This window comes from Macaca thibetana, chromosome 1 (genome assembly GCF_024542745.1).
Source record: "Macaca thibetana thibetana isolate TM-01 chromosome 1, ASM2454274v1, whole genome shotgun sequence".
Taxonomy (NCBI): domain Eukaryota; kingdom Metazoa; phylum Chordata; class Mammalia; order Primates; family Cercopithecidae; genus Macaca; species Macaca thibetana.
The window spans coordinates 32136239-32149131 of record NC_065578.1 but is presented as its reverse complement, the minus strand read 5'-3'; the positions used below and the strand labels follow the sequence as shown (position 1 = coordinate 32149131).

At 51.5% G+C, this 12893-nt stretch overlaps 1 protein-coding gene across 1 annotated transcript in view; it reads left to right on the top strand.

Moving 5' to 3' along the window:
* TRIM62 (tripartite motif containing 62) overlaps positions 1–12481 on the top strand; it is a 35289-nt gene extending 22808 nt beyond the window's left edge. The window contains exons 4-5 of the mRNA XM_050795321.1: positions 870–985; positions 10131–12481. Of these exons, the coding sequence (XP_050651278.1) occupies positions 870–985; positions 10131–10681 (667 nt within the window). The 3' untranslated portion in view covers positions 10682–12481. The remainder of the gene's footprint in view (positions 1–869; positions 986–10130) is intronic.
* Positions 12482–12893: the final 412 nt, after the last annotated feature.

Genomic DNA, 12893 nt, shown 5'->3' with positions numbered 1-12893 from the left:
GCAGGAGAGAAAGGATCTGGGAATAAAGACTTCATGTGTTTACATTATTATATATGTAATATATTCTGTATACATTATAGATAGTAGGTAACATTTAATAGTGTTTACAATCATATAATATAAATATATTAGATATTATTTTATTTATGATAATGTTGGCATTACATGATATTATATAAAGGCTTTATATACTGTAACCCTCTCAGTCCCTTTGAAAGTAGTTACCACTGTCATCATCATTTCATGCATGTAGAAACTGAGGCTCCTGCTGGGTGCGGTGGCTCATGCCTGTAATCCCAGCACTTTGGGAGGCCGAGGTGGGTGGATCAGGAGTTCAGGACCAGCCTGACCAACATGGTGAAACCCCGTCTCTACTAAAAAAAAATACAAAAATTAGCCGGGTGTGGTGGCGGGCGCCTGTAGTCCCAGCTACTCAGGAGGCTGAGGCAGGAGAATTTCTTGAACCCAGGATTCAAGCCTAGGTCTCTGTGACCCTAAAGCTTCCCTTAGTAGTAGTAACACTTAGTCATTGGTTTGTCGGTGATCAACGCTGATTGCTAAGATCATGAATTTGGCGTTGATCATGAGCCAAGCACTGTGCTGAGCATCTGTATATGTTATGCCACGTAATTCTCACAAAAAGCCTAGAAGGCTGATGCTAGCATAGCACCCATTTTAAAGATGAGAAGACTGAGGGAATGGTTAGAGAGGCCAGAAGCAGCACAAGCAGGCACTTGAATCTGAGTCCCACAGACTTCTCACTCATGATCACGTCCTATGCCAGCTGCCCTGAAGGTGGCTGCAGGGCCCCTGGCATTGGGGCAGGAATCTAGTCCCTGGTGCAGCCTCCTTTCCTGCTCTCCTTCCAGGCTCAAGGGAAAAATCCATGAGACCAACCTCACGTATGAAGACTTCCCGACTTCCAAGTACACAGGCCCCCTGCAGTACACCATCTGGAAGTCCTTGTTCCAGGACATCCACCCAGGTAAGGCGTGGGTTATCATGGTCCCAGCGCAGCCCAGCCCTCTGTCCTAAACACAGCATGGGGCAGTTGTGTTTACCTCCCTGATCTTGTCCATGAGCAGAGTGCCTTGCGGAGCACCTAGTGTGTTCTGGGACCTGTCCTGGGCACCTGCACAATCACTCAGCTCAGTGAACCTTCGTAAAACTCCATGAGATGGCCGGGCGTGGTGGCTCACACCTGTAATCCCAGCACTTTGGGAGGCTGAGGTAGGTGGATCATGAGGTCAGGAGTTTGAGACCAGCCTGGTCAACATGGTGAAACCCTGTCTCTACTAAAAATATAAAAATTAGCTGAGTGTGGTGGCACACACCTGTAATCCCAGCTACTCGAGAGGCTGAGGCAGGAGAATTGCTTGAATCCAGGAGGCAGAGGGTGCAGTGAGCTGAGATTGAGCCACTGCACTCCAGCCTGGGCAACAGAGCAAGACTCCATCTCGGAAAAAAAAGGGAAAAAAAAAACCATGAGGTAGGTTCCATTAGCAAACCCATTCTCCAGATGAAATGACTGAGGCCTGGACACTTCATAGGCTCCTTCTATACAGTGGGGTATATAACAGTTCACACCAGGAACTGTTCTAGGTGCTGGAGACACCACAGTGAGCAAAACAGGTAAAAATCCCTGCCCTCACACATCTTACATCCTAGGGTGTGAGAGAGAAAGTAGACAAAAGTAATTCAGGAAAATACAGAGCAATTAGATACTGACAAATAAATAAGGAAGGGGGCTGGGAAAGGTGAGACAGGATGCAGATTTTAGACAGGTGGTCCAGGAACCAGCGTGCACCGAGAAGGCGGCATTAGAGTCAAGGGCTGAAGGAGAGTGAGCCACGTAGGTATCTGGAGGAAGAGTGTTCCTGGCCTGGGAACAGCAAGTGCAAAGGCCCTGAGGCAGGAGCACATCTCACTCTCACCAGTCTCACTCTGTTTCCAAGGCAGGAAGAGCAAGGAGGCTAATGTGGCTGGAGGGAGAAGAGTGAGAAGGAGGGTGGAGGTGAAGAGATTGAGAAGGTAGCAGTGGCCAGACCACGAGGGTCTGTAGGTCATTGTGAGAACTTTGGATTTTATGCTGAGTGAGATGAGAGCCAGTGGAGGTCTTGGAGCAGTGAAGTGACGTGAGCTGGTTTAAGTTTTTTAAGGATCCCTCTGGCTAGTGGGTTGAGAATAGACTGAAGCGGGTGAAGGATGGGGGCTGGGAAATGGGTTAGGAGACCACTGGGTAATCCAGGCAAGAGGTGATGTGGGTGTGAAGCAGGGTGATTGTAGTGGAGGGGGTGGTAAGGGGTAGGATTTAGGACATATTTTGTAGTGACAACCAACAGGATTTGCTAGTGGATTAGCAAATCCAGGCGTGAAAGAAAGAAGACAAGGGAGATAGCAATTATTTCAGCCAAAGTGACTAAAAGGATGAAGTTGTAAGCCTGTAAGGTTGGTGATGCCAATTAGATATTTCAGCGCTGATGTTGAAAATGCAGTAGGGATGACAAGCCAGCAATACAAGAGGAAGGTCAGCACTGGCATCATTAGCATATGGACAGCATTTAATGAGCCTGGACAAGATCACCTAGGAAGTGGGGGTAGATAGAAAAGACAGAGTGCTGCCCTAACATCAGGAGCCCCGGGACACTCCTAGAAGTCAGGGACAGGAGGGGCACTCAGCCAAGGAGACCTAGAAGGAGTAGTCGGAGGGATAGGAGGGCAACCCAGGTATGTCCTCGAAGCCTGGAAGAAGCGTTTCCAGGAGAGAGTGGCTAATGGTGACAAAGGCTGCTGAGCCAAGCGTGGGAGAACTCAGAACAGACTATTCTCCAGGTTTAGCAACAAGGAAGTCATTGGTGGCCTTGATGAGAGCTGGCTGGGTGGAGCAATAGGGGCCAAAGCCTGGTTGGAGCTGGTCCAAGAGAGGTGGAGGCAATGCTTTAAAGGAGTTTTACTCAAGCGAAGGAGAGAGAATGCAGTAGTGCTGTTTTTTATGATAGAAGAAATACAGCATATCGGTGAGATTATTGGAAAGATCCAGTAGAGGGGACAGAATTAAGGATGTAGGAGAGGGAGTTGCAGGAGTGACAGCCTTGACTGCTGCCCAGCCTTGACTGCGATCTGCTGCATGGCTGAGAGCCAGCTTCTGCTGGGAGCCCAGACAGTTCATCTCCAAGAGCCCAGAGAAAGTAGAATAAGTGGGCACCAAAGCCCCACTGTAGCTGGGACTACAGGCACCTACCACCACGCCCAGCTAATTTTTGTATTTTTTGTAGAGACGGGGTTTCACCATGTTGGCCAGGGTGGTCTTGAACTCCTGACCTTGTGATCTGCCCACCTTGACCTCCCAAAGTGTTGGGATTACAGGTGTAAGCCACCGCACCTGGCCTCAAAAAAAAATTTTTTTTTAGTTTAATTTAAAAAAAAAAGATCTAAAGATGGTTCCTATAGCTGAGCAAGATAATGGAAGAGAGAATGAGAACCTGGCAGGCCCCAGATCCTATACAGCCTTGAATGCCAGGCTGAGGTACCTGGACTGCCTCTCCGAGCTGTGACAGACGTGGAGCAGGTGGCAGCTGAGGCTAGAAGGCTCCCCAGGCGCTCCAGGGCTCTCCTGGGTCAGTGACTGGGGAGGGAATCGGAGCCTTGGATGTGCTTTTGCCTCCTAGAACTTAGTCTCAGCCTCCCAAAGTGCTGGTATTACAGGCGTGAGCCACCACACCCTGCCCATCTTCAGATCTTAAATGAGCCATATTCTCCCTCATCTACACGTTTGCACATGCCGTTCCCTTTGGCTAAAGCCCTCCACACAATCCTTAGCCTTTGGTGGCCAACTCTTACTCTCCTTGGCATCTTAGTTTATAAACACTTCCTCTGAGAAGCCTTCCCAGATTTCTCAAAGGCAACCTGGTCTTACCTAGTCTCACTGTCTTGTCATTGTCTGTGTGGCTGTCTCACTCTCTAGACTGTGAACTCTGAGGGTCAGGGGCCAGGTCTGATTCACTCCCAGCAGCCAGCACAGCAAATGTTTGTCAATGAATGCCTAAAAAATGAATGGGTCCTAGTCCCAGTTCTGTTTCTAGAATAGTGCCTCGCATAAAGTAGGTGCTTGGTAAATATTTGTTGACTGAAGAAACTTGCTGCACAGCCTGGGACAAATCACTGCCTCCTCTGAGCTTTAGCTTCTTCCTCTGTGAAACAGGGATGCTAGCGTTCCCTTCTCAACTCCCTCACAAGTGAGCAAAGGGATGTGGAACTTGCCGTCACCCCAGTGCAGGGTTTCTCAACCTCAGCCCCATTGATACCGGAGGCTGGACCATTCCTTGTTGCAGGGCCCCGCCTTGTGCACTGCAGGATGTTTAGTGGCATCCCTGGCCTCTACCCACTAGATGCCGGTAGCCACCCCACTCAGTTGTAACAACCAAAAATGTCTCCGGACTTTGCCAAATGTCCCTGGGAAGCAAAATTGGCCCAGCTGAGAACCACTGCCCCAGAGAAAGCTGCCTGCCAGAGAGGGGCTGAGGGAGGAACAGCCTGTGCTCCAACATCCTGCCCAGAGCAGAGGCCCCTGCGGAGTTCAAAGAGCAGCTGCCTGGTTGGCTGGGCCCCTTCCTTTGTCTGTGGGGCCTGTGAAGTCACTCTGGCTCCTCTGCCAGCACCAAAGCCCTTTATGTCCAGATGGGAGGGGTGCCTCCAGGGACCTAGCCCATGGATTCTAGCAGCTTCCTGCCTGCCCCTCCCCTCCGGCTCAGGCTTCCTATTGGGTCACCTGCGAACCCCATCCAGCACCTGTCACTCCCCTGCTCTGGCACTTCCACTCTCCCCCACCTCCCACCCCCCTGTCCCACCCCCAGCCTAACATTAGGAAGCTCTCCTCCAACTGTGACCTTCCTACCTACCTGGTCTAAATCTCCCAACTCCCAGGCACAAACGGCCTCCCCAGCCAGGCCAGGCAGCCCATTGTCCCAAGGACACCAGGAGCAGCCTGCCTTGCTCCTGCCTCCTCCCCTTCCTGGGCTGCTCGCTCCCCTTCCCTTGTTAATCTGAATCCAGTCATTTTGAGTCGCAGCGCATTCCCTGCCTAGCTGTGTGACCCAGGGCAATTCTCTCCCCTCTCTGAGCCCCAGTTTCCTCATCTGTAAAACAAGGGTAGTTGCATTTCTCTCCCAGGGTAGCTGTGCAGATTAAAGTATTTGTTTGTAATAATGATCCTGTAACACTTAGTAAGTACTTGATTCCTGTCTGTTTATTATTATTGTCACGAATCGACAGATGGTTCCCCAGTCTTTTTTTTTTCTTTTTTTTTTTTTTTTTCTTTTCGCTCTTGTTGCCCAGGCTGGAAGTACAGTGGTGCGATCTCGGCTCACCACAACCTCCGCCTCCCGGGTTCTAGCAATTCTCTGGCCTCAGCCTCCCAAGTAGCTGGGATTACAAGCATGTTCCACCATGCCCAGCTAATTTTTTGTATTTTTAGTAGAGACAGGGTTTCTACATGTTGGTCAGCCTGATCTCGAACTCCCAACCTCAGGTGATCCACCTGCCTCGGCCTCCCAAAGTGCTGGGATTACAGGCATGAGCCGCCGCACCCGGCTTCCCATCTTGCTGAACAGGCTTTCTGGGGCCACATGCTGGAAAGAGCATGATGCGAAAAGACCTCAGCTCAAGTTCCAACTCTGCTTCCTCCCCAAGTGGCAGCTCGAGCAAGCCACTTACCTCAGAGTCGTCTCCTTGGAGCCTCAGTCTCCTCCTCTGAAAAATGGCTAGAACAATTTGTGCCCCTGGGACTGTCGTGGTGCTCCAATGAGCTAGTAAGTGTGAGAATGTTTTTGCACATGCCTTCCCTGTACATCTGAGGGACTAAGAAACCAGGTTTTTTAAAGGCCTGGCCAGAGGAAAACGCTGACAGCCAGCCTTTCATGTTCTGTCAGGCCTCTGCATGCTCGGAGCCTCTGTTCTTGAGAACAAAGAAACACAATCCACTCACTGCCAAGCAGCTGTGCTGGGCTGTGCCCCGGGAGGGCTTTCTCCGCTGCTTGGGCAGAATGTGATTGCTCGGTGGTGGCCGGGAAACATCTCCTGGGACCTCCACAGTTCATGATCCTTCCTGAATGCCTTTGACCTCAAGGTCTCAGAGAGGCTTAAATAAATGGAGAACACACCTGGAGACCAGATGGGCTGCCTCAGTGTCTGGCTTTTTGTTTTTATAAATCTTGGTGTCCCGGGACTTAGAAATGAGCTCTGACCTGTAGAATAGTGAGCCCCCGGGGACTACACTTGTTTCGCAGGGCCCGTCACCTCCTGGGGATGAGGGACAGATGGAGGGACTGACTGCTCAGAGGGGGAAGAAGTATTGCCATGCCCCTTCCAGGTCCCTCTCTGGTCTGAAGGTTGTTATTCCTGTTAGCCCTAGCCTCAGGGAGGGAGCCCCAGGAGCCAAGACCCTGTGTTAATGATGCATGCAAGGCCTTGGAGGTGGCTCCAGCCAGGGTGCCAGGCCCTGCCCAGCCTCACCCCTTGGGGTATAGAAGCCTCCTAAGAGTCAGGCCACACCCCCTGCCTAACAGAGTGGTATGCCCTGCCCCTAGGCCAGCCCAGTGAGTGGCAGGCCCTGTACCCATCCTGTCCCCTGGGCTTCAAGCAGGGCAGGTCCACTCGCCAGGGCTGGCATTCGGTGGGTCAGGATTTCCTCCAATCTGCAGGCTCATCTTTGTCTGCTGGTCTCAGACCCACTGAGAGCTCCCTTATCTCCCTCCTAGGATACCCTCCCACTCATCAGTGGCACCACAAGTGGCCCACCTTGCCCTACATAAGCTACAAGTCTGAGGCTGAGCCCTCATGCCTGCTCCTCACCAGTCCTTCTGCCCTGAGCCTTGGTTGCTGCCTGTAGCTGGTCTCAAATCACCCGGGCGCCTTAGATATTATGCCTGGATTCCCCCAGCACTCTGAACTGCTGCTCTTCATGCCTGGGCACGGTGCATCGCTCTTCTGCCCCTCCGCCGCCACACCTGAGTGGAATCCACACCACTGTCATAGGGGTGGCCCACCTATGTCTGATTACATTCCTCTTCTCGCCCTAGCTCTTCCCCCTACCACACACTCCTCCTACAGCTCCTTCCCACTCCCACTTCCCAACCCCACTGTGGGAATTCCCCACATTCTACCGGGCAGGGGCCCCCTGGTTTTGACAAGCTGCCTGTGGCCAGTCAGACCACAGGATGAAACATCAGTGTCCGTCTTCTCTTGGCTCCCCGTCTTCTATGTCCCTGGACAGAGGATTGTGTTTCCATTGACCCCTCTATTCACAGGGCTAATTACTTCCATACAGCCCTCTAAGTCCAAAGGACAGAAACAAAGAGGGTAAAATGCAAAACTAAACTTACTCCTGGCAAAGACCATGGAAGGAACTTGATACAGGTCAGCGGTCCAGTGGGTATATGAACAGAGGCACAGTTCAGGGACTGGATGTGGCTCCCTGTTGGAGACAGTCCCCATCATTGAGGCATCTTATTTCTGTGCGTGAATGCAGCCAACAGAGGCAACTGAAGTAGGGGGAATGCTCCCGCCAAGCATAACCACGTCCCCACTTTGCCAGATAAGAAAAGAGCCAGAGAGCTGGATGTCCAAGACCCCCAAGGAACGGAGGCAACATTCCTTCTTCCCACTTTTCCTCACCTCTGTCTTGCTCTTGCCTGGAAACGGTCACTCAGGCTAAGGAAAGCCAATCCCAGGTTCCTCCTTCTCCTCTGGCTGGTTATCAGCTCCCTCAGGGAGCAGAGAGTAAACAGAGGTCTTAACAAGAGTTCATGAAATTTTTAGAGTCAGACCTGCTAAGCCGGTGTGGCCAGCCCAGAACCAGGTGATGCAGCCCATGCCACCTGCCCAACACAAACACAGCCGGTTTAATTTGGTGAGTCTTTCCGGAAACCTGCCACATGCCAGGCCCTGGGCTGGGCTCTGGACATACAAGGGAGAGCCCAGTTAGATAGTACACAGTCCTTTGGTGCAATTGGGGAAATAGGGCAAAATGTGATCACAGAAGATAATACCGCATGCCAGTAGCAGGGCACAAATAAAGCTAAAGAATTTCAGGCCAGGCACGGTGGCTCACACCTATAATCCCAGCACTGTGAGAGGCTGAGGCAGCAGGATCACTTGAGGCCAGGAGTTCGAGACCAGCCTGGCCAACGTAGCGAAACCTCATCTCTATGAAAAATTTAAAAATTAGCTCTGCATAGTGATGCATGCCTATAGTCTCAGCTACTCAAGAGGCTGAGGCAGGAGGATCACTTAAGCCTAGGAGTTGGAGGCTCCAATGAGCTATGATGATACTACTGCACTCCAGCATGGGTGACAGAGTGACACCCTGTCTTCTATTTTTTTAAAAAAGAAGAAGCCAGCACGGTGGCTCATACCTGTAATCCCAGCACTTTGGGAGGCCGAAGTGGGCAGATCACCTGAGGTCAGGAGTTCAAGACCAGCCTGGCCAACATGGCGAAACCCTATCTCTACTAAAAATACAAAAAATTAGCCGGGCGTGGTGGCGGGTGCCTATAATCCCAGCTACTCAGGAGACTGAGGCAGGAGAATCACTTGAACCTGGGAGGTGAAGGTTGCAGTGAGCCAAGATCACGCCACTGCATTCCAGCCTGGGGGATACAGCAAGACTCTGTCTCCAAAATAAATAAATAAATAAATAAATAACACAAAGAAGAAGAAAAAGGAATTTCAGAGGACAGAATGAGCACATCTGCTGGGCGACCAGGAAGGCTTCCCACAGGGTGGGCCTTTTGAATTGAGCCTCTGGGGATGGTTACAACAAGCAGAGAGGAGGAGGTGGAGGGAACCATGTGAGCAGAAGCTTCGGACCTGAGTCGGGTAGGGGCAGAAGTGAGAGGCTGGCTGGGAGAAAGGACTGGAGCTAGACTGCAGACGGCCTTGGTTAGTCCTGGCTCTGCCAATATTTGCAGGATGATCTAAGTTTGTCATGTCTCCCCTCTGGGTCTCCGTTTCCTCATCTGTCAAATGGAAGAGGTGGCCTAGAATTCATGGTTTTCAATCTTTTCAGACCCATTGTCTACTTTTCCTAACAAATCATTTGTAATATCTCAAAGATAATATAACCTTTTTACAATTTCAAGTGTAACCTTTTCACAGTTTCAAGTGTTGTGTGTGTATATGTACATATATACATACTCTGACTATTAATATAAAGGAAAATAGAAGGAAATTATTAATAATCAAATATTTTGTATGTCAACATGTAGATGCTCACCCACAATCACACTAGAAAACATAGCAAAGTAGCCAGGTCCTCTCGTCATAGGTAAAACACCATCCTGCCTCAAATGCCTATACAGGTAGGTTGTCTCGGTCAGTGGTGCTGTCCTTAGGGATGTATTTTCCAACAAAACAAACATTTCTTAGGGAAGTTCCAAACAAAACAGATGCAGCCTTCCCTTCATTTACACGGTGGTTGCATTCTGAAATATTCAGGGTATATTAAAACTGCAAAAAATTATTTCATGTTTATACATGAAATGGAACTAGGTTATAGTTTCTGATCCTTATAAAAAAGATTTTTCATCCACATGAATGTCTGCTGGGACATGTGGAAATCACTGGGAGTCAGGGAAGGTGTGGGGCAGAAATTCCCTTTGCAGAACTGTCCTGTCCATTTCGTGGTCTTTAGCATCCCTGGATCCCAGCTGTCGTTAAGACGACCTGAACACACTCACAAATTTCCCCATTCCCCCTAGGGGAGCAGTAGCAACTGGATCATCTGGAAGCTCCCTCCCAGCTCTAAAATTCCCCAATTCTAGGCCTCATTCTGGTTAATTCAACAAACATTTGCCAGTGCCCACTATGTGCTTCGCCCTGGGCATCCGGCAGTGAACAAGCAGCTGTAGCCCCTGCTCCCCTGCAGATAATATCTGGAAGGACCTTAACCACCACCCTTCCATTTTACAGAGGAGGAAGATGAGGCCCAGAGAGGGCACCCTTGTATTTGAGGTCACACAGCAGGTCAGAGGCCTCCTACGTACCAACCAGAACTCTGCCCTCAGGAAGGCACTGCATGGTAGGTCCACAGCCTTCTCCCCACTCATCTTCTCTCCCTCCTCCACCCCCCACAGTGCCAGCCGCCCTAACCCTGGACCCAGGCACAGCCCACCAGCGCCTGATCCTGTCGGACGACTGCACCATTGTGGCTTACGGCAACCTGCACCCACAGCCGCTGCAGGACTCACCAAAGCGCTTCGATGTGGAGGTGTCGGTGCTGGGTTCTGAAGCCTTCAGTAGTGGCGTCCACTACTGGGAGGTGGTGGTGGCAGAGAAGACCCAGTGGGTGATCGGGCTGGCGCACGAAGCTGCAAGCCGCAAGGGCAGCATCCAGATCCAGCCCAGCCGCGGCTTCTACTGCATCGTGATGCACGATGGCAACCAGTACAGCGCCTGCACGGAGCCCTGGACGCGGCTCAACGTCCGGGACAAGCTTGACAAGGTGGGCGTCTTCCTGGACTACGATCAAGGCTTACTCATCTTCTACAATGCTGATGACATGTCCTGGCTCTACACCTTCCGCGAGAAGTTCCCTGGCAAGCTCTGCTCTTACTTCAGCCCTGGCCAGAGCCACGCCAATGGCAAGAACGTTCAGCCGCTGCGGATCAACACCGTCCGCATCTAGTCCAGGCCGAAGCAGACCACAGCCTCCTAGGGCCACTGCCACCTGCAAGAGCCCTGCCCAGGAGATGGAAGACCTGGACTACGGCCCACAGTGGCCACTGGAGACCTCAGGCCAGTTGTTTACCCTCCAGTCTCCATGTCCCTGTCTGTAAAATGGAGGTTGCATTCCCTATTTCCTAAACTCTCTTCCAGCATCGATGTTCTGTAGCTCTGACCTTGATGGGGATACAGCTTTGATCCAAGGATGTGACATGGCTTCTCCTCAGGGCAACCCCTGCCCAACCCTCAGACCCATCCTCTCAGGGGCAGGGGACTACCTTCCAGTGTCTCCCTCCTGCCCAGCCCTGGCCTCAGGAAGTGTCAGAGCATGGCCAGTAGTTGGCAGCCCGAAAGACACACAGCACCCTCTTATGTCCCATGGCCTAAGACTTGCCCCTGACCAAGCTAGTGATGGGCCATTTACCCTTGACCCCAGTCCACAGTGGACACAGGTAGTGTCCTAGGGTTGCCTGAGAACCAACCTCTCCTGCCACCCCCACACCAAGAACTATATGGTTCCTACTTTTCCCACCGATCTGCTGGTCAATGATGATGCTGTGGCCTGTGGAAGGCACCTGGTAGTTAAGTCCACACATTACAGTCATGTGCCACCACCTTCCTGCGCACAGGCCCAAGGTCAGGATGAGAGTATACCCAAAGCTGATGCAGAGCCCATTAGCCTAAAAGCAACTGCAGCACAAGCCTCCCTGGATGATCGAGGTCCCCAGCAGCTCTGAACAAGAGTCCAGCCAACCCTCTTCAGCCAAGCCTCTGTGACCTGCTAGGGTGCAGGAGGCTTCCAGAAGCTGTTGTTGTAATTAGGACCCAAGCACTGGGAGGGGCTGTTGGCTGGGACCTCTCGTCAGACTTGGCATCTATCTCAGTTAGGATCCTGCTGCAGAAAACAAGAGCCACTTGTAGCTGGTTTAATTAGGCAAGGATTTATTACCTGGCCCCTGGTGGCTTGCAACATTGTTGGAAGAGCTGGAGAAGCAGACTCTGCTGAATTTCCAGGAACGACTCCCAGCGCCAGATTCATCATGTCTGTTGTGACCAGGAAAGCTGACCCCATCTGCAGGAAGCCACTGCGCCAGAAAGCTGCTGACTGCAGAACTAGGCTCCCTCTGCCACGGTCCGTGCCAGCCAATGGATGTCCTGAGGCCTGCCCCTCTCCCACTTCACTCAGTTCCCAAATCTAAATTTTTACAAGAGATTCTGTTTGGGGGAACTTAAGTCAGATCCAGAACCTTGGCTGCAAGGGAGTCTGGGAAATGTCGTTTTCCTCTTTCCAACTTCAGTCATACAAAAAGGCTCACTAGAAGGAAGTTCAGGTGGGCTGAGCAAGCCCCACCTGTGTTTTTTTGCCACAGCATCCAATTGTGAAGAACTCGGGAGAGGGTGGAGTCCACATCTAGGGTTGTCCTGCCCCTTGGTTCTGTCCCTGCCCAGAGGTGGGAACTGGAGGAGTGGGCTGCAAGACTCAGCCTAAAACTCCCCGGCCTTGACTTTTCTTTCTAGTTCTGGGGCCTCGATTCTGCACTTGGGGTCTCTGAACACACCATCCCAAGGTAGCCAGAAGAGCTAAACATAGGGGGTTCTTACAGTGGCAGCCCCCCACCTGCCGGGGCCTCCCTTGGGCAAGAGGAATTGTCAGCCCTACCCCACCCCTTCAACTACCAGAATCTGGGCCACCCCAGAAGTATTTTTATTTAAAATGTTGCCCGTTTTATGAGTTATGATCAATTTGTATTAAAGTTACAGATGTCAGTAGCCAGTTCCACTCATTCTGACAAACACACAGGCCCACCCAGCTCTGTCCCAGGCAGTGCACACACACGAGCAGAGCTAATCCACAAAGCAGCCCGGCTGGGTAAATGGTATTATGCTCATTTTACAGAGGAGGAAAAATGGGGTTCAGAGAGAAGCCATGACTTACCTGGAGTCCCATATCCCATGCTGGCAAGCGCCACACCGCAAACCTGTCCAAAAACTTACCAGCCCGGGAGGGCTGTCAGTCCTTACCTGGAGGACAGGTGGTGGTAGTCTTGGGAGCAGGCAGTGGGCAGCTCATGGGGCAGTGGCAAGAGCCTGGTCTCGGGAACCACACAGACCTCAGCTCAAGTCCAGGCTCCATCACTGTGTGACTTTAGAAAAAGGACCACCCTCTCTGGGAC